This window comes from Staurois parvus, unplaced genomic scaffold, assembly GCF_062004578.1.
Source record: "Staurois parvus isolate SC_StPar_1 unplaced genomic scaffold, SC_StPar_1.0 ptg000025l, whole genome shotgun sequence".
In the NCBI taxonomy this organism is placed as follows: Eukaryota; Metazoa; Chordata; class Amphibia; order Anura; family Ranidae; genus Staurois; species Staurois parvus.
Window position 1 is genome coordinate 26,325,045 of NW_028317821.1, and position 18,343 is coordinate 26,343,387.

General features: G+C 43.0%; 1 protein-coding gene across 1 annotated transcript in view; it reads right to left on the reverse strand.

Moving 5' to 3' along the window:
- Positions 1-14,314, reverse strand: part of LOC149472001 (solute carrier family 23 member 2-like) — a 194,677-nt gene extending 180,363 nt beyond the window's left edge. Inside the window, exons 1-2 of the mRNA XM_089652729.1 lie at positions 14,264-14,314; positions 12,684-12,841 (exon numbers count right to left, since the gene is read on the reverse strand). Coding sequence (XP_089508855.1) covers positions 12,684-12,841; positions 14,264-14,314 — 209 coding nt within the window. The remainder of the gene's footprint in view (positions 1-12,683; positions 12,842-14,263) is intronic.
- Between the last annotated feature and the right edge of the window lie 4,029 nt (positions 14,315-18,343).

Genomic DNA, 18,343 nt, shown 5'->3' on the forward strand with positions numbered 1-18,343 from the left:
TAAAGTACCGTGTGCTAATAAGAGCAGTGTGGAAAGAAGTCATATTGCATGACCAAGGGAAGGGACTGGGTCCAGATCTGAGTCCAGATCTGACTGCTGGAGTTTAGCTGGCCATAGATGAGTCTGTTTTTTTCATACAAACAGCAGCATTCGAGGTGGATGGGGGAATCCTCCCCGCTATGTCTTCATATTCTAACAGCAGAGAGACTTCCTGGCCATCAGAATACACAGATTGTCTGCAGTGCTCATCAAGTGGAACTTTTCCAGGAGGGCAGTTAAATAGATGTTGATTGGTAGTTCAGCTTCTGTTCAACCACAGTGGCCATTCAAGGATCGAAATCCATCTGGTTCCTGCTGAACTGGCTGAATTTGATCCATGAATGGCCAGCTTTAGGGTGACTAGTGCACCTGATGTCAACTCTGAGATAGATCTGAAGGCTCAAGTATCCCAAGTAATGGAGATGATGACTGTTCTGACAACACAGTTTTATCACCCCCTGGAGCAGCTCAGACAGCAGCACACCAGGCTGCTCCTGTTGATAAGTCGACAAGCCCTGTAAGTTACAACTGGAGAAGTGTGGGCCAGTTGTTCAAGTCAACTGAAGGAAGACAGCTAGCATCAGAAGTCGAAGGGAAACTTTAGTGGGTGCCGATGAAGGAACCATCCAGGTGCCAGATTATCCAGGCCAACAAGAGACTGCCAAAATTACCTAATTTGGCTTTATGTTTTCAATCACAGATTAGCAATGCAAATCGACTGTCTAAATGTCAGTTGGAAAGCCCTCTTAAGTACCATCAAACTAAGGTGGAGTGCAAGCTCTGATCAATGGATCAGCAATCTCAATTTCTTCATGCAAGTTTTCAGATGAATAGGTAAGCCCTCCAATAGTGCCTGTTAAGGTTGAACGCACTTATATGAAGGCTCTCCTTGACTTGGGTGCACAAGTGACTTTGATATACAGTGACTTAAACACCTGAAGCACCTACCCTAGCAGAAGCTGGAAGATCTAGCAATCTGGTGTTACAGAGCAGAGATGTTTCCATTTGACAGTTATCATCCAGTTAGGTTGGAATGAAAAACTCTAGTCATCAGACAACTAGGGATCTCTGACATGTTCACCATCATGTGTCTTGGACCCCTGGATCCACCAAGGGGTCCTTAATCGTAGGGATAAATACAAACCTAGTGAGGTGACTCTTATGTGCTCCTATTTTAGAGTGTAATACCCCATGTTGCAGTGTACCAGTGCTTGGTTTGAGAGCAGAAGGCCTCAGAAGAAGAAATTTGATAGCTGTGGATGCTAAAGAAGACAGGGCCTGCACTCAGGAGAAGTGACCTGTCACTTGAGGGCGAGAAGGGCTCTGGAGTAGGGCTGACTCAACAAGAGCACTGGAACATCCCTGAATTGGTGAGAACATTTCTCTAAAAATTAATCTGAAGTGGGTTCTGCCTAGAGCACCCAACATTGTACCCACTTAATCAGAATAATAAACCAAACAGAAAGAGGTCTCGATAAATTCCATTATAACACTTAAAGGACCCGACTGAACTGCTGGCATAGCTGAAAAGGACTGGGATGATCTGAGAGTCTAGAAATCCCCATGCTTTCTCCTATACTGGTAATCCAGAAAAAGAATGGCTCCATGAGAATATGCACTGATTACTGCACCCTCAGTTGGTAAACTAGACGTGATCAGTACACCACCCAACAAAAAGAAACTGCAATGCAATGCCCATCGGAGGCCAAGTGGTTCAGTCTCTTGAACCTGATGAGCAGGTACCATTATATTTCCATGCACCCTAAAGAAAAAAGATGACTGCTTTCATCTGACTGTTGGGGCTCTACAAATTCAACAGAATTCTTCAAGGACAGACAGGAAAGGTTACAGCTTTGTGACAAAAGAATAAGAAGCCAAAAACCTGGTGGAGAAATTATTTATTCTTTACATTCTGCCTCAAAGAATTTACTCTGATCAGAGCACATGCATTGAGAGTAGGCAAACAGTTACTGGACCTGTTGGATATTCAGATAAACCATTAAAGGGATCTGTTGTCTGAAAGGTTCAACTGCACCCTCCCTGCCTATCTGTGCATGCTTAAAACAGTACAAAGAATGATGCAGCCAGATACTCTCCATACACACTGTATGGGAGACAGGGCCTTTTGCCAGTGGATTTGGCATTCATCATCTGTCAACTGCAATCCATGGAGGTTATATAGACTGATTTAGGAAAAACATAGTGACCATGTACAGGAAAGCTCAAGCGATTTCTGATGCCCCAGAATGCAGAAACAAAAAGAACTATGGCTTGAAAGTACAGGTTCAAAATTTAAAGGCTGGAGATAAGATACTATTAATGAACCTGAGTATCCCTGGAATGCATAATTTAGCTGACCAGTGGAGTTCCCAGCACTAAATTGCCTGTTAGGAGTTTCTTGACCTTACCATGAACCAGATTTGCTCGAAGGAAAGACAGAGTCTTTGAAAACTTGGCACCGGAAACATCTGTTGCCCTTGAGTTAGGCTGCTTGAGTCCCCGCACAAACCAAGTTACCTCCAACTAGCCTACACTCTACAAGACAATCTCTGGTAAGCAAGTCCTTTTTATCTTCACTTGCAGAAGAAACAAAGAATAACTGGGAAGAAGACTTCAGTATGGATGTCACTCCATACACATCTGCTACAGAGAATGGTTTGGGAACACTCAGACCTGAAATGTATACCTGAGCTTAGAGAACAAAGAGTCAACAGACTAGTCTCTCGCCCTAGGAGATTGACCTATGATTCTCAGGGTGAAAATTCAGAAGAGATCCAGTGCATAGTCACTTTCAGATGAACAAGTACTACCCCTCATGGCATCAGTGGATGATGACCCCAATCTGTCTAACAACATGTAGTGGAAATTTCCTTTGGCTTCCATATTTTCTAGAAAATGTGTCACAAGATAAGTTTGGTTTTTAGATTACTTGTACACTGTTCAAAAATATTGACACGGTCCAGCTCAGACTATAGCAGATTGACGGCTGGGTAGTCCTTTTCTCCCTGTGACTGTGCTTCATATGATGTCCTGTGCATCACGCCATGCATGCGCGCCCCTGGGGGCACTCAGCGCAGCCATGGCTGTCAATATGTGTCCCTTCCCCGCTGAAGGTAAAGAACCAATTAAATTGGCTTTTTACCACGTGATCGGCTGTGACACAGAGGTCACTCACTGTTGCTATCTTCTCCTCCTCACACACCGATCTTGTGTGAGGAGGAGAACCTAGGATCAGTGAGTTTTTTAAACCCTTTCACTACTGTGCACCACACTGCCCCTAATAAAAAGAGTCCCTGTCAGTGGATCTGTCAGATTAGCCCATCAGTGGTTCTGTCAGTGGGTCTGTTAGATCAGCCCATCAGTGGATCTGTCAGTGGAGCCATTAGTGGACCCATCAGTGGATTTGTCAGTGCCGCCATCAGTGGATCTGTCAGTGCCGCCATCAGTACATCTGTCAGTGCAGCCCATCAGTAGATCTATCAGTGCAGCCCATCAGTGGACCTGTCAGTGCAGCTCATCAGTATACTTGTCAGTGTACCTCTCAGTGCAGCTCATCAGTGCATCCATCAGTGTACCTGTCAGTGCAGCCCATCAGTGCAACCATCAGTGTACCTGTCAGTGCAGCCCATCAGTGCAACCATCAGTGTACCTGTCAGTGCATTCATCAGTGCAGCCCACCGGTGTACCTGTCACCACAGCCATTAGTGCAGCCTAATCAGTGTACTCATTACACAACTGCTGCCCATCAGCAGTGTACCCATCACAACCATCCATCAGCAGTTTACCCCTCATACAGCCACAATTACCAGAGCTGCAATGTCCCAAAAATATTTTACTAGAGAGGAGCTAAAAATCCTCAGCATGTCAGATGAGAGCAGCGTGGAGCTTTGGATTCAGAATATGAGCCAGTAGAATGTAGTGGATCAGTGACCGAATCGAAAGGAGGAAGCAGTCCCTCCTAAAAGGATGCTCTGAAGAGCAGGCAACCACAAGCAGCGCCATACACCCCAGTGGTCAATCAGCAGAGAACAATGGTGCTAGACCCCAGGATGAAAGGCCCAGTACCAGCACTGGAGCATCTCACCAGACCCAAGAATTAGGGCCCAAACATATCTACCTGACGCTCTGGCAAACCCTTTATGGCTGCCTTCCAGCTCAGGATCAACTTAAATGCCTCCTTTCACCACACAGCCAAGTGTGCAGACCAATACTGAAAATTTTTCTGAAATTTATTTTTTTTATTTGTTTTTCCTTGTTGATTTACTTTAATACATTATGGACCAGACACACTTTTTTGCTCAGTAGTATATTTATAACAATCCGAGTACATCCTATGCCCGTCCTTTTCTATGGAGACGTCTCACAGTGGAGGAGTTAAAATTGTTTTTGGGCCTTATGTTTAACATGGGGCTTTCAAAAAAACGAATTGCATGCCTACTAGTCCACCAACCCATCATATGCCCTTCTATTTTGCTGTAATGTCCCGGTCAGGCTATGATCTGATTATGCGATTCCTGCATTTCAATAACTCACAGTGCCCTCCCCGAGATCATACCAACTATGACAAGCTATACAAAATCTGCCCTCTAATAAATTCTTTTGCTAAGAGATTTGCGGAACTTTATGTCCCTGAGCAACAAATTTGTGTAGATGAATCCCTTGTCCACTTCCATTAGGCTACAAAGGGGGAATCCACAAGTCTGAGAAACGAGGAAGTGTTGGCTATGAAGTGGAGGATAAGGCCAGCCATACATGGGTTTAAATTCGACCGATTTTTCATCCAAAATGAAAAATTCGACCTAAGAATAATCGGCCAATTTTTGCTCTGTTAGTGGGTCGATGGCACCGGCCGATTTTCGTGGTACTCCCCTTTTCAGTGATTGGGAATCCAGCCCCATGTCCAATCGCTGGCAAATTCATGCAGGCTCCACCTCTGCAACATCTATAAAATACGTTCGTTCCTAACCCCAGACACTACTAAACAACTCATTCACTCCCTTATTATCTCACGACTCGACTACTGCAACTCCCTCCTCACCTGCTTACCTCATCACAGACTCTCCCCGCTTCAGTCTATCCTGAACTCAGTGGCCAGACTCATCCACCTTACCAACAGCTTTACACCTGCCACCCCCTCTGTCATTCCTTCCATTGGCTTCCGATTGCCCAACGCATTAAATTCAAACTACTAACATTGACATACAAAGCTATTCATAATACTGCCCCAAACTACCTCACCGACCTGATATCCAAATACCACCCAACCCGTACTCTTCTCACAAGACCTCCTACTCTCCAGTTCCCTGGTCTCCTCCTCCCATACCTAACTCCAGGACTTCTCCAAGTCTTCCCCCATCCTCTGGTACTCACTACCCCAATCCATCAGACTGTCATCTACCCTCCTCACCTTTAGGCACACCCTGAAAACCCATCTCTTCAGGGAAGCCTACCCCACCCTCACCTAACAGCCAATCTCCTCCACTCCTCCTACCGCTCCATCCCCCACAGCCATTTCCTCCTGTACCACTATCCTCTCCCTCCTAGACTGTAAGCTCCAAGGAGCAGGGCCCTCAAACCCCTTGTGTATTTTATTGTTACTGTATTGTCTCATGTACTGTCCCCCACTATAATGTACAGCGCTGAGCAAACTTTTTGGCGCTATATAAATACTGTGTAATAATAATAAAATTTCGACTCAATGATGGTCAAATCGTATGATCATTTTTCTGAAAAGAATATGTGCATGAGCCATGACCTGGAAGGAACAGAAGTTTCGCCTGTTATATGGGGTGAACTTTATGACTTGGTCGGTCGATTTTCGAAATCAATGATGGCACCATCGGATTACCGAGTGAACACTGTTTCCAATTTTCGGACAAAAATCGTTCGGAATTCGAACCATGTATGGCCTGCATAAGAGAGATGTGTACATCCTGTCCACCATCCACAATGGCACCTTGGTGGAAATTCACAGAAGACGCAGTCCCATCCAAATGATCAGATGCTACAGCCCTATTTGTCAACAAGAAATTCCCTCTTCTGGTATAAAAAAGTTGCAATGTATTTTTTCTATTTGGCCATTGTCATCTATCAAAAGTCAACAGAAAGACCCACCACCTTCCTCAAATATATAGAAGAAATTATCACTGCTCTGATCTACCAGCAAGGATCCCCTCCAGAAAACGTTTGCTCTGATTGTGTGAGCAGACTTCACGAGCAACATTTTCCAGAAAACCTTCCACCCACAGAATCAGGAAGAAGACGCCAAAAAAATGTTGGGTATGCAGCAGAAGAGGAGTTAGGAAAGACCCCAGTGTTCATTGTCCCCAATGTCCCTCCCAAACGGGACTATGCATCGGTGACTGCTTCCGACGTTATCACACATCACTAAAATACTAGCTCCACTTATTTTTAACACCCTGCCATTTGCCAGTTTCTTTCCACGTTAACTGACCATGGCCTGTTTACCAACGATGCCTCTGTCTGCTGTCTGGATTGTTTCTAAACCGCTTTTCTGCCTTCCACCTGAACTGACCCTGGCCTGTTAATTGACCATGTTTTTTTCCTGCCGCTTGATCTGATCTTTTGCCCTGCTACTGTAGCAGTGGGATGCAAGATAACACAGGGGTCTCACATATGTGAGGGGCTTCATAGTAGAGAAAAAACAATTTTTGGCGTTCATCGGGTTTTGTAGTTCCCAGATCATGGTCTGTTAGTCCAGGGGCTTCAAAGAGATTGAGTGGGATGAAGCCTCTACCCCTGCGCCCAGCTATTACCTGACCGAAGCCCTAAACCTGATGTTCCTTCCTGTTGCCTGGACCAATACTGACCATATCTCTGCCTGCTCCTGTAATGACCCAAGACTTTTAATGGACCATGTTCTTGCCTGCTACCTGAACCAGTACTTTGACTGTGCTGACCATATCTCTGCCTGCTGCCTGTAATAATCCAGGGCTTTTTTTGGACTATGTTCCTGCCTGCTGCTTGGACTATTTGTTTGGCTATTGCTGACCACATCTCTGCCTGCTTCCTGGACCACTGATCTCCTCTGCAGACAACTTCTCTACTATAACCACAGGTAATCTTCTGATAACCCTTTGTTTAGCTAGGCTGTGAAAAAGTCTCATGCATGTGGTATCACCATACTCAGGAGTAGCAGAATGTATTTTGGGGTGTAATTCTTGCTATGTCCATGCTGTGTTTTCAGAAATATCTTATAAATTGCCAACTTTGTGTAAAAATAAAAGTGTTTTCATTTTCTTTCCACATTTTTCAAAAACTTGTGGAATTAAAATGACACATTCAAAATACTTATTATGCCTCATAGAATATACACTGGGTGTTTGCTTTCCAAAATGGGGTCATTTGTGGTTGTTTCCACTATCCTGATGCTCCATGATAGGTAGTCAGGAAATTAAATGTGTAATTTATGCACCTAAAACGCCTGAAGGTGCTACTTGGATCTTGAGCCTCTGTATGTGGTTAGGTTGTGTAAAAATCTCACACATGTGATATCACAATACTCAGGACAAGTAGCAGAATTTATTTTGGGGTGTAATTCTTGGTATGTAGAAATATCTTATAAATTGACAAATTTGTGCAAGAAGAAAATGTTTTCATTTTCTTTACACATTTTTTTAAAAACCTGTGGAAAAACATGACACGTTCAAAAGACTCATATAAGAATATATGCTGCGGTGTTATCTTTCCAAAATGGGGTCATTTTGGGGGTAATTATATTGTCCTAGTGGTCTAGGTCCTTCAAAAATGTGATAGATAGTCTGGAAATAAAAGTATAATTTATGCCTCTAGAACACCTACTTGGATCTTGGGCCTCTGTATGTGTCCAGGCTGTGAAAAAGTCTCAGATATGTGGTATATCGCTATACTCAGGAGGAGTAGCAGAATGTGTTTTGGGGTGTAATTGCAAGTATGCATATGCCGTGTGTGAGAAATAACTTGTTAATATGACAATTTTGTGTTAAAAGAAATTATTATAATTTCTTCATTTTCGCAAGAGTTGATGGAAAAAAACAACAACTTCGAAAAATTCATCATGCCTCTTACTAAATAGCTTGGACTGTCAACTTTCCAAAAAGGGGTCATTTGGGGGGTATTTGTACTTTCCTGGCATGTTAGGGCCTCAAGAATTGAGATAGGCATTCAGTACATCAGGTGTGATCAAGTTTCAATGATTGGTACCATAGCTTGTAGATTCTATAACTTTCACACAGACTAAATAACATACCCTGATTTTAGTTATTTTTACCAAAAAATTGTAGCAGTAAACATTTTGGCCTAAATTTATGAAGGAAATTTACTTATTTGCAAAAATTTTTAATAGAAACTAAAAAAAAGTGTTTTTGTTTTTAAAATGTTCGCTCTTTTTCCACTTATTTCGCAAAAAATTAAAAATCCAGTGGTGATTAAGTTCCACCAAAATAAAGCTCTATCTCTGTGAAAAACATTATAAAAGTTTTGTTGAGGTACAGTGTAGAAGGACTGAGTCATTCAAAGTGCGAAAGCACTGAAAGCTGAAAATTGGTCTGGGCAGGAAGGGGGTAAAAGTGCCCTGTACTGAAGTGGTAAAGTAACATTTTGAAAACACATCAGATCTCAATGGAGAAAAATATCACGCTGGATATCTATACTGACATGGACTGTGTAATGTGTTAGGAATGTAAGGATACCCCATCATTTGATGGAAATGAAAATTATCAACCTACAGAGGACGGAATTCAAAGAAACCCTGAAAATCAAAGTGAAAAAATGATGCAGCAGGCTAGTCCATTTTGCTGAAATTTCATTGCAGCAACTCAAAATAGTACTCAGTAGTTCGTATGGCCCCCACGTGCTTGTATGCATGCCTGACAACGTCAGGGCATGCTCCTAATGAGACGACATATGGTGTCCTGGGGTATTTCCTCCCCGATCTGGACCAGGGCATCACTGAGCTCCTAGACAGTCTGAGGTGCAACCTGGCAATGTCGGATGGATCAAAACATGATATCTCAAAGGTGTTCTATTGGATTTAGGTCAGGTGAATGTGGGGGCCCATGAATGGTATCAATTCTTTCATCCTCCAGGAACTGCCTGCATACTCTCGCCACATGAGAACGGGCATTGTCGTGCACCAGGAGGAACCCAGAACCCACTAGGGTCTGACAATGGGTCCAAGGATTTCATCCTGATAACTAATGGCAGTCAGGGTGCCATTGTCTAGCCTTTATAGGTTTGTGCGTCCCTCCATGGATATGCCTCCCCAGACCATCACTGATCCACCTCCAAAATGGTCATGATGAACGATGTTACAGGAAGCATGACGTTCTCCATGACGTCTCCAGACCCTTTCACATCTGTCACATGTGCTCTGGGTGAACCTCCTCTCATCTGTGAAAAGCACAGGGTGCCAGTGGTGGACCTTCCAATTCTGGTGTTCAATGGCAAATGCCAACTGAGCTCTATGTTGCCACGCAGTGAGCACAGGGCCCACTAGAGGACGACAGGCCCTCAGGCCACCCTCATGAAGTCTGTTTCTGATTGTTTGATTAGAGACATTCACACCAGTGGCCTGCTGGAGGTAATTTTGTAGGGTTTTGGCAATCCTCGTCCTGTTCCTCCTTGCACAATGGAGCAGATACCGGTCCTGCTAATGGGTTAAGGACCTTCTATGGCCCTGTCCAGCTCTCCTAGAGTAACTGCCTGTCTCCTGAAATCTCCTGCGTGCTCTTGAGACTGTGCTGGGAGACACAGCAAACCTGGCAATGGCACGTATTGATGTACCATCCTAGAGGAGTTGGACTGCCTGTGCAACCTCTGCAGGATCCAAGTATTGCCTCATGCTACCAGTAGTGACACTGACCCTAGCCAAATGCAAAACTAGTGAAAAACAGTCAGAAAAACTGAATAGGGAAAAAAATGTCAGTGGCCTGCACCTGTAAAACTATTCCTGTTTTGGGGTCGTTTCATTGCTGCCCTTCTAGTGAACTTGTTGTCAATTTCATTAACACCAAAGCAGCTGAAACTGATAAACAACTCCTTCTGCCACTTAATTGACCAGATCAATATCTGAGGAGTTTATTTGACTTGATGCTATACTCTGACTAAAAAGTGTTCCTTAATTTTTTGAGCAGTGTATATTGGTTGTTTTGCTTCTCATTTTTTTCTGAAGACCAAAAACTGTTGGGGAGTGTGCATCCTGGTCTGTGGAGCCTTAACTTGCAGAATATTTCTCAGTTGTTGCAATTTATTGATTCCTTTCTGCAGTGCAGACAATGCTGAATTGAAAAATGTTCCCACTACAGCAGGATCAGTGGCCATTTGGAGGAGACTAAGTGCTGAAGAGCGAAATTTAATGAGTTGTGCAGAGGAACATTGTGTTCAGGGCTACCTCACACAATCAAAGGCACTGCTTACAATTCCGGCTGCAAGGACTGTAGTCTGGTATTCCAGATACCTGCTATTCCAGAGACCTGTTTTCCTAGAGATCTGCTGTTCCAGAGACCTGTTCTTACAGAGATCTGCTTTTCAAGAGACCTGATATTCTAGGAGTACTGCTCCAAGGCTGTCTTTTTGGCAACTGTGAGCAAAGCCGTGGATAAGGGGGTACCACCTGTCCTTCTGTACAGGGCCCAGGCCAGCAGGAGGGCCCAAGCAGCTGGGTGAATTGGATGTAGGCAGGGAGAGTGAACAGCAGGGACAATTACTGGAGCCGATCCCCAGTATGGTTCTCTCTGCAGCAGATGAAAGCTGGCTTCTTTTCCCCCTTTTGCTGGCTTTCATCTGCTGCAGAGAGCCATACAGGGAATCGGCTCCAGTAATTGCCCCCCCCCCATCGCACACATCACTCTCCTTCTGCACCATACATTTTCCCCTACTGTCCAGGTCCCCCCGCGTGCCCCTACCCCCACAGTGCTGCTGGCCTCCCTCTTCTTTCCACTGGCAACTGCAAGTACACAATAAGATCCATCAGGATGGAGAGTGGGGGAAGAGTCTGGTAAATATGTCACATTTACCAGCCCTTCCTGTCCTGAATGAACACAATACGTTATCAGTACTGATCACCCACTGTGTTCATTCATAATTGAAGCCTAGTAAACTGTTTTTTTCTGGGGGGGGGGGGCTGTTAGGCTGGCTGTATGGGGCCCCATAGATTCTGACAGCAGCCCTGACTGTGAGTAAAACAGTTACTGTGTATCTGAGACTGTGTGGATTTAGTGTTACTCTTGAAGAGGCTACTGTTTAAACTGACTAGCAGCTTGATTACTGCAAGTGTTACATTGTAAGTTAAAAGTAGAAGTTGAGGCTAAAGTATATAAATGTGCTTAAAATTACTGCTCCCTCCCCCTTTCTTCTACCTATTTTTTATACTGTTTGTAAAAGAGATTTTTTGAATCCCCTTTGGTCCATTCACATGATGCAGAAGCTCCAGCTCCCCTGAATTGCCAGAGCCATGATGTCACCCCCCAGCTTACATTGCCCCTCCAATGTCAGCACTCTCTCCTCTTCCCTGCAGCAGATGATTACTGACACACAGGAGCTGCTGTTTCTGCATCACATGCAGTGGAGTCAAGAAAATGTATTTACACACATCCCATAGCAAATTATATATAGTACAGGTGAAGGAAGCAGTGTTTTTAAGCAGATGTACAGTATGTGTAAACTTCCACAATAAACAGGCACAATGTGGTGGGACTGCAGTGGAAGCTATGTAAGGGAAGTACTGTCCCTGGGGGTGCTGCCGTGTCATCTGGAATGGGTTAAGGGCCTCTTGCCATCGTTCCCTTTTCCCTTGTTTTCCCTTAGGATTACAAATACTCCAAGTTGTAATGAGTGTTCCAACCAAAGACATAGGGCCCCAGTGTTGGCTAACTGTGTTACAAAACCACTGCCTATGGTTTAGAGAAGGACTCCTTGACATTAGCTAACTCTTTCAGCAGTGCTACCTCTCTTAATAGTTGTGCTTACATACAGTACAGTCACACCTGTGAGTTTTGTTCATTAAATCTCTGTTTAAATTAATTGTAATATATTGCACAAAATTACTGTTCCCTTGCAGGAGTAAATTGGATCATGCTTTGCTAGGGGTTTTTTGCCTTCCTCTGGATCATCTCTGGGTGTAGGATTATAACTTTTTTTTTTTTTAATGGTTGAACTGGATGGACCTTTGTCTTTTTTCAGCCAGACTAACTATGTAACTGTCAGTATTTTAGCTATTCTTAACAATTTACAGGACATTTTTGTCCAATAAAACCTTTGTTTTGTTAGTGAATTCTGGTAATAACCAAGTGAATCATCACCTCCAGAAGTAGAAGTACCCAGACAACCAGGATCTTCTCCAGAGATAGCGCTACACCTTTTTATACTTTTAGAACTTTGCACCCCAACATGTTATAGTTTGTGATTGGATTTTACTTTAGAATTTCTTAAAATATACCTTACTCTTAGTAAAAATGCTGTTTGAGTAACAGTCACAGCCTCATTGCAAGTTTCTACACAAAGACTTTCAGGTAGAGGACAAGAGGGTGGTTTATCGGTTCAAATGTATTATTAAGTGACGTTGAACATGTACTGAAGTTTTATTGGAGGTCTACTGTATATACTTCACATATATCATATCCATTCTTCTTGTCTGGTATAATTACCTTGTTCCTACTGTTGTTTGAAGAAGTGTGCATATGCCAGACACAAAAAATATGGTACTTATCAGCTGGCTTTTCACTGCATTGTCATGTTTAACACACAGAGGCTCTGCCAGGATTAATGGAATGGCTATTATTCCTCCAAAAGCCAAAATATAATGCTGTAAAAAAGAATGTTTATATGTTATTTGTTACTGTACAGATTATTAAATAATGTATATGTCACTAAGGATTTAAAAAAAATAAAGAATGATCTCACAGAAAGAATCAACACACAAAATATACCAGTAGTTTATGGGTTTATCTAATAAATACTGAAGCAATTAAAGTGGCAGTAAAGTCACTTTGTATATTTTTACCTACAGGTAAGCTTATAATAAATAATAATAAAATTATTATCTCCCAAACGTTCACAGTTTAGGAGATATTCTACAGAGCAACAGGTGGTGCCAATACCCGCGCATGCACTCTGAAGGAACAGCATACCTGTAAGCCTGTAAGCCGTGTACCGGGGTGGGCTCCCCAGGATACAGTGAAGTCATGAACAAGGAAAGCAACCCCAACACCAGCTTTTGCCACAACAGAATTTTACTGAGATGTGGCAAATAAACACAACCACAAATGCTGGAAACATACAATAAATTTACATACACCCAGCCCAAAGGCTGAAACCTTTGTGCTGCACAGCACGGCGCCTTCTGATGGATGAAGGTAGAAAGTGAAGTAATTTACCTACTGGCGGGCACAAATAAGCTGCCACACCTTACCTTAAAAGAGCAGGAATCAGTGTATGGGTGTATGGTATGGGCTAGCCTGTGGTGCAGCACAACAGCTTACAATCTTCCACAAATCTACAATATTCCCCCTCCCATAACTGGTCCTTTAGCACGTGCCTGAGTATTCCTTCTGAGCAAAACGCCAGTCTGGCTTGAGTTTGTAGGATTTTATCAGCTCTCCAATGTGAAATGTCACTTTAAGTTGTGGAGTCCTTCCAATGATTAGTAACAACACTTGTGGCCTGACACAAACAGAGACCCTAACTAACAAACTATAGGCCTGGACTCAGTCTCAAGGCGCCAACATTGAAATGAGGTGCGTGCACGATCTTACCGACCCGGGTCTGCTTTTCATCCGCTGGTGACTCTGAACAGAACAAATGTCTCTCCAACAAGCATGCGGTCTCGCCGTATATGTTGCTTAGTTCCTCTGCTCTCATCAGCATTCCTGGCAGCAATCTCATCAGCATTCCTGGCAGCAATCTCATCAGCTTCCTGGCAGCAATCTCATCAGCTTCACTTAGCTGCAGCTCTGGTTACGGAGGGATGCTTTCACACCTGGATGTCATCAGATTCTCAGCTCACAGGGCCCCTTATTCACCATGCTCCAAAAAAACATGGCTGCTCTCTCTCTCTCTGTGAAAAACTCCACCTCTTCATGAATATAGAAATATCTATGCAGTCTGAGGCTGTGTTAGAAAAACAGTGACATCTTGTGGCTAAACTGCAAAATGTCAGTCAAAACATTTAATTTACTCCACACAAGCAGTATTCAAACAATGAGAGCTGTTTCCCCATCTCACATACCCGTGCTGTTCCTTTCAAGCTGTGTGCTGTGGCCAAAACTCCCACATGCATGCGTGGGAGTGACATCATTGGAGGCTAGGCCACTCAAGCAGCAGAAGCCCGCAAACCCGGAGGAAAAATGGGCAAAGATGGAAGCTTTCTGCAGCAGTGACAGTGTGTTGCTGGAGAGCTTCATTCTAAGGTAAGTCTTTCATAATATGTTAGTATGCATGCAACATTATGATTTTACCTTGAAACAGGAAACTTTTTTTTCTTTAACGAGTTTAACGCTTTACATACAATATAAATTAATTGATGAAAGTGTAAATTGCTAAGTTTTTGATTTGTCTTAATATAGTGGCATACTACTGTTTTAGTCGATTTGACTGGGTTCCAGATAGAGTTTTTGATACAGTAGTTGAAAAATAACTCACTTTCTTCTTTGTTCGTTAGGCTCAACTTTATAATCACAAGATGTTAGACTATGGCAATGTTTCTCAATCTTTTTTCAGTAACAGCACCCTTTAAAATTATGGACAGCCTCAAGGCACCCCATTCTAAAATGTAAAAAAACTATTCTAATGGTTTTACATAATACATCAACATCCACACATAGGCCACCCAACGTTAGAGGTGGTTTATTCTTCCAAATAAAATACACTTTTGCACACTGGTACTGACTAGTATTCCAGTGTTTCTTTTCTCCTTCAGTTTTTCCTCATCACTCAGCTATTGTGACCCCAGCACTGATGGAGAGGGCAGGAAAAGGGCAAACAAGGATGCTGTGCAGACGACCGACATCCTCCTTATCAACTGATGATGTCATTGGTTGTTGGAATGCAGGCAGTTAGAAGGTCTTAATGGTGTACAATGAAATCCTGTGGCTTTGTGTAAGATCTCAATCTATGCCTGATGAAAGAGCAAGCCAGTCCACACTGGTCCCTACGCATGCTCAGAAACGCGTTGCATCCCGATGATGTCAGACGTCAATGCCACCAGCTCCAGACTTAGTAGTGACCCAGCGAGGCTTTACCATCCACGCCTCTCCTCTTGCAGTGCCTCCTGCTGATCAGCATGGATCCTCTTTTCCAGAGCAGTCTATATATCTGGCGACAGACGTACCGCACCTTATTCCTATGAGCCTGTTTTACTATACAAAGATGTGAGTTTTTACATGTACTTTTTAACAAATAAAGTGTCATACAGTCTACATTTAGAGACGCTATGTTTTGTGCCTTTGTTCTCCCACTCTAGAGTACTGCTTCACTCTATCACAGCCTGCCCTAGTGCCTACTGGATTTCCCCTTGCCTGATCTGGAACATTATTTATCTATTAACTTACTACATGGACTACACCATTTATGCGCCTGTCATTCTGTTTGTATCAAACTGGAGTTAACCTAGTAACACTGAAAATTCTGAATTTCAAGGGTTTTGAAATGATATGTGATTGTTCAATCTAATGGGGAAAGTGTTGTTTTAAGGTTTTAGGGCTGCTCTGTTGCAGATTGTATGTCAACTGGATGGGATAGGACACTGGACACTTTTTTTATATTGGGTATTTATTTGCAAATCATTTTTTCTAGAGCTACAAAGAAGGTCATGTATCTGAAATGTGTTAACACTAATCAATTTTTAACTTAAAGCTTTGGTTTTATGAAAAGCACCAGATATGTTGGCTACTTCTATCTTAATCACACCTGTCCCAGAACTATTCTTGGTCAGTGTTTTTATCTACTGCAGTGGTCTCCAAACTGTGGCCCGAGGGCCAGATGCGGCCCTCTTCTTGCTTTTATCCAGCACTTGGGGTACTATTTAATCCACTGATACTAACAATGGGACATAACTCCCCCTGCTGACACCAGTGAAGGGGAACAATATGTCCCAATTACATCAATGATCAAGCCCAATGACAACAGTGATGGGGACAATTCCTCCCAATGATATCAACGATGGGGCCCAACGACAGTAATGATGGGTCACTATAACCTTCTAATGATGCATATGATAGAGCACAATTCCTCCTACTGACACCAACATTGGGGCATTATTCCTCCCACTGACACCAACACTGGGGCATTATTCCTCCCACTAACACAGAAAATGGGGCATTGTCTATGTCTACTGATATCAGGACCTTTTCTACTTCCAATAGCCAAAGTTTGCCCCCACTAATGTCTAAAGAACAGTAAACTGTCCCTTTGTTTAGAAAGTTTGGAGACCCCTGATCTAGTGAAACAAGAATAGTTAATGTTATTTTCTCCTTTACAGCGTGCTGCACACTTCCCGTAGTCTTTGCCGGGCCCTCACATCAAGGGGGAAATGGTAGCAATACTATAGTTCCCCTGCTTGTAGACATTAAATTTTGCTGTAGATTGACACAAACATCTAGGGTCTTACAAATCTTTTGTAGTCTTTTCTTGCTTTGTGCGTCACAGAGGCAGTTCTCTTTTTTGAAGAACATATTCTGTCCGTAGTTAGACTTTACATGACATTGTGATAAGTCAGAGCACCTGGGAACTACACCTCTAATCCAATCTCATCGATTAGAACATGAATCTAATTCTTTTCAGATTACTATTATTCTCGAGGTCTGCATACTTTTTCCATCAAGGACCTCCATTGTTTAAACTATTTGTTCTATAACTCTAAGACAATTTAAAATTTGTGGTTTAAATTGAGTGTTAAATTTATTGTTATGATTTATATGTAGATCAGAACACTTTTAGAGGATATGCAAGCAGACTTTCAGGTAATTCTAATTTCCCTGAAACTACAGTACATGTCGCATCAGAGCAAAAGGACTCCAGACAGAAAGACATAACACAGATGTCTTTGGGGCAGCCTATGCATAAACCTGCTGCTCAGTCTGTTGTATAAATGTTACAATGCTGTAAAATGCCTTAAGTTTTAATATGAAGAATGGGCTTATGCTGTCATATAGCTAGAATACACAATACATTTGTCTTATTCATAAGGGCAATGGCATATATAAAGTCACGCATGCCTGTAATCTCATTGTCTGGGTATACTATTGTAACTTAGTATTTTCTGTGCTCGACCTATAGAGACAGTGAGTACAAAGGAAACATGTTCATTATCTTACAGGAAACTATAAAAGCTATACCTTTAGCAAGATTAAATCTCACAAATACCCACTGCCATCAAGTGTTCACACCCCACAATCAAACAAAAAAAAGTAATTCAAATTCTTGGCCCATCCCTTTTTCTGTCTACCAGGTTCATCACATTACATACCATAAGGAGGAAGGTTACACTAACAGAATGACAGTCAGCAGGGGTTTGGGCCTGGTGGTGCGAGCTAGTGAGATGCTAAATTTGTGACACACACTCCACCACATGGTCTTTCTCTCATTGGCCTAGGACAGGGGTCTCCAAACTTTATAAAAACAAAGGGCCAGTTTCTGTCCTTCAGACTTTAGGGGGGCTGGACTGTGGCCATTGGGAGAAGAAAATGTCCTGGCATCAGTGGGAGTAAACAAAGCCTCATCATTGGTATTAAAGGGAGATATAGTGCCCCATCACTGGTATCAATGGGAGGAATAGTTTCTCATTGTTTGTGTCAGAGGGAGGAATAGTGTCCCATTGTTGATGTCTGTGGGAGGAATAGTGCCCCATTATTGGTGTCAGAGGGAGGAATAGTGCCCCATCATTGGTGTCAGTAGGAGGAATAGTGCCCTATCATTGGTTTCAGTGGGAGGAATAATGTCCCATTATTGGTGTCAGTGGAAGGAATAGTGCCCCATCATTGGTGTCAGTGGGAGGAATAGTGCCCCATCATTGGTGTCAGTGGGAGGAATAGTGCCCTATCATTGGTTTCAGTGGGAGGAATAGTGCCCTATCATTGGTTTCAGTGTGAGGAATAATGCCCCATTATTGTTGTCAGTGGAAGGAATAGTGCCCCATCATTGTTGTCAGTAGGAGGAATAATGCCACCTTATTGGTGTTAGTGGAATGAATAGTGCCCCATTGTTGGTGTCAGTGGCGGGAACTATGCACGACTGTTGCTGATGGTGGGGGGAATAGTGCCCCAAGGGGCAGATAAAAGCAAGCAAAGGGCTGCAGTTTGGAGACCACTGG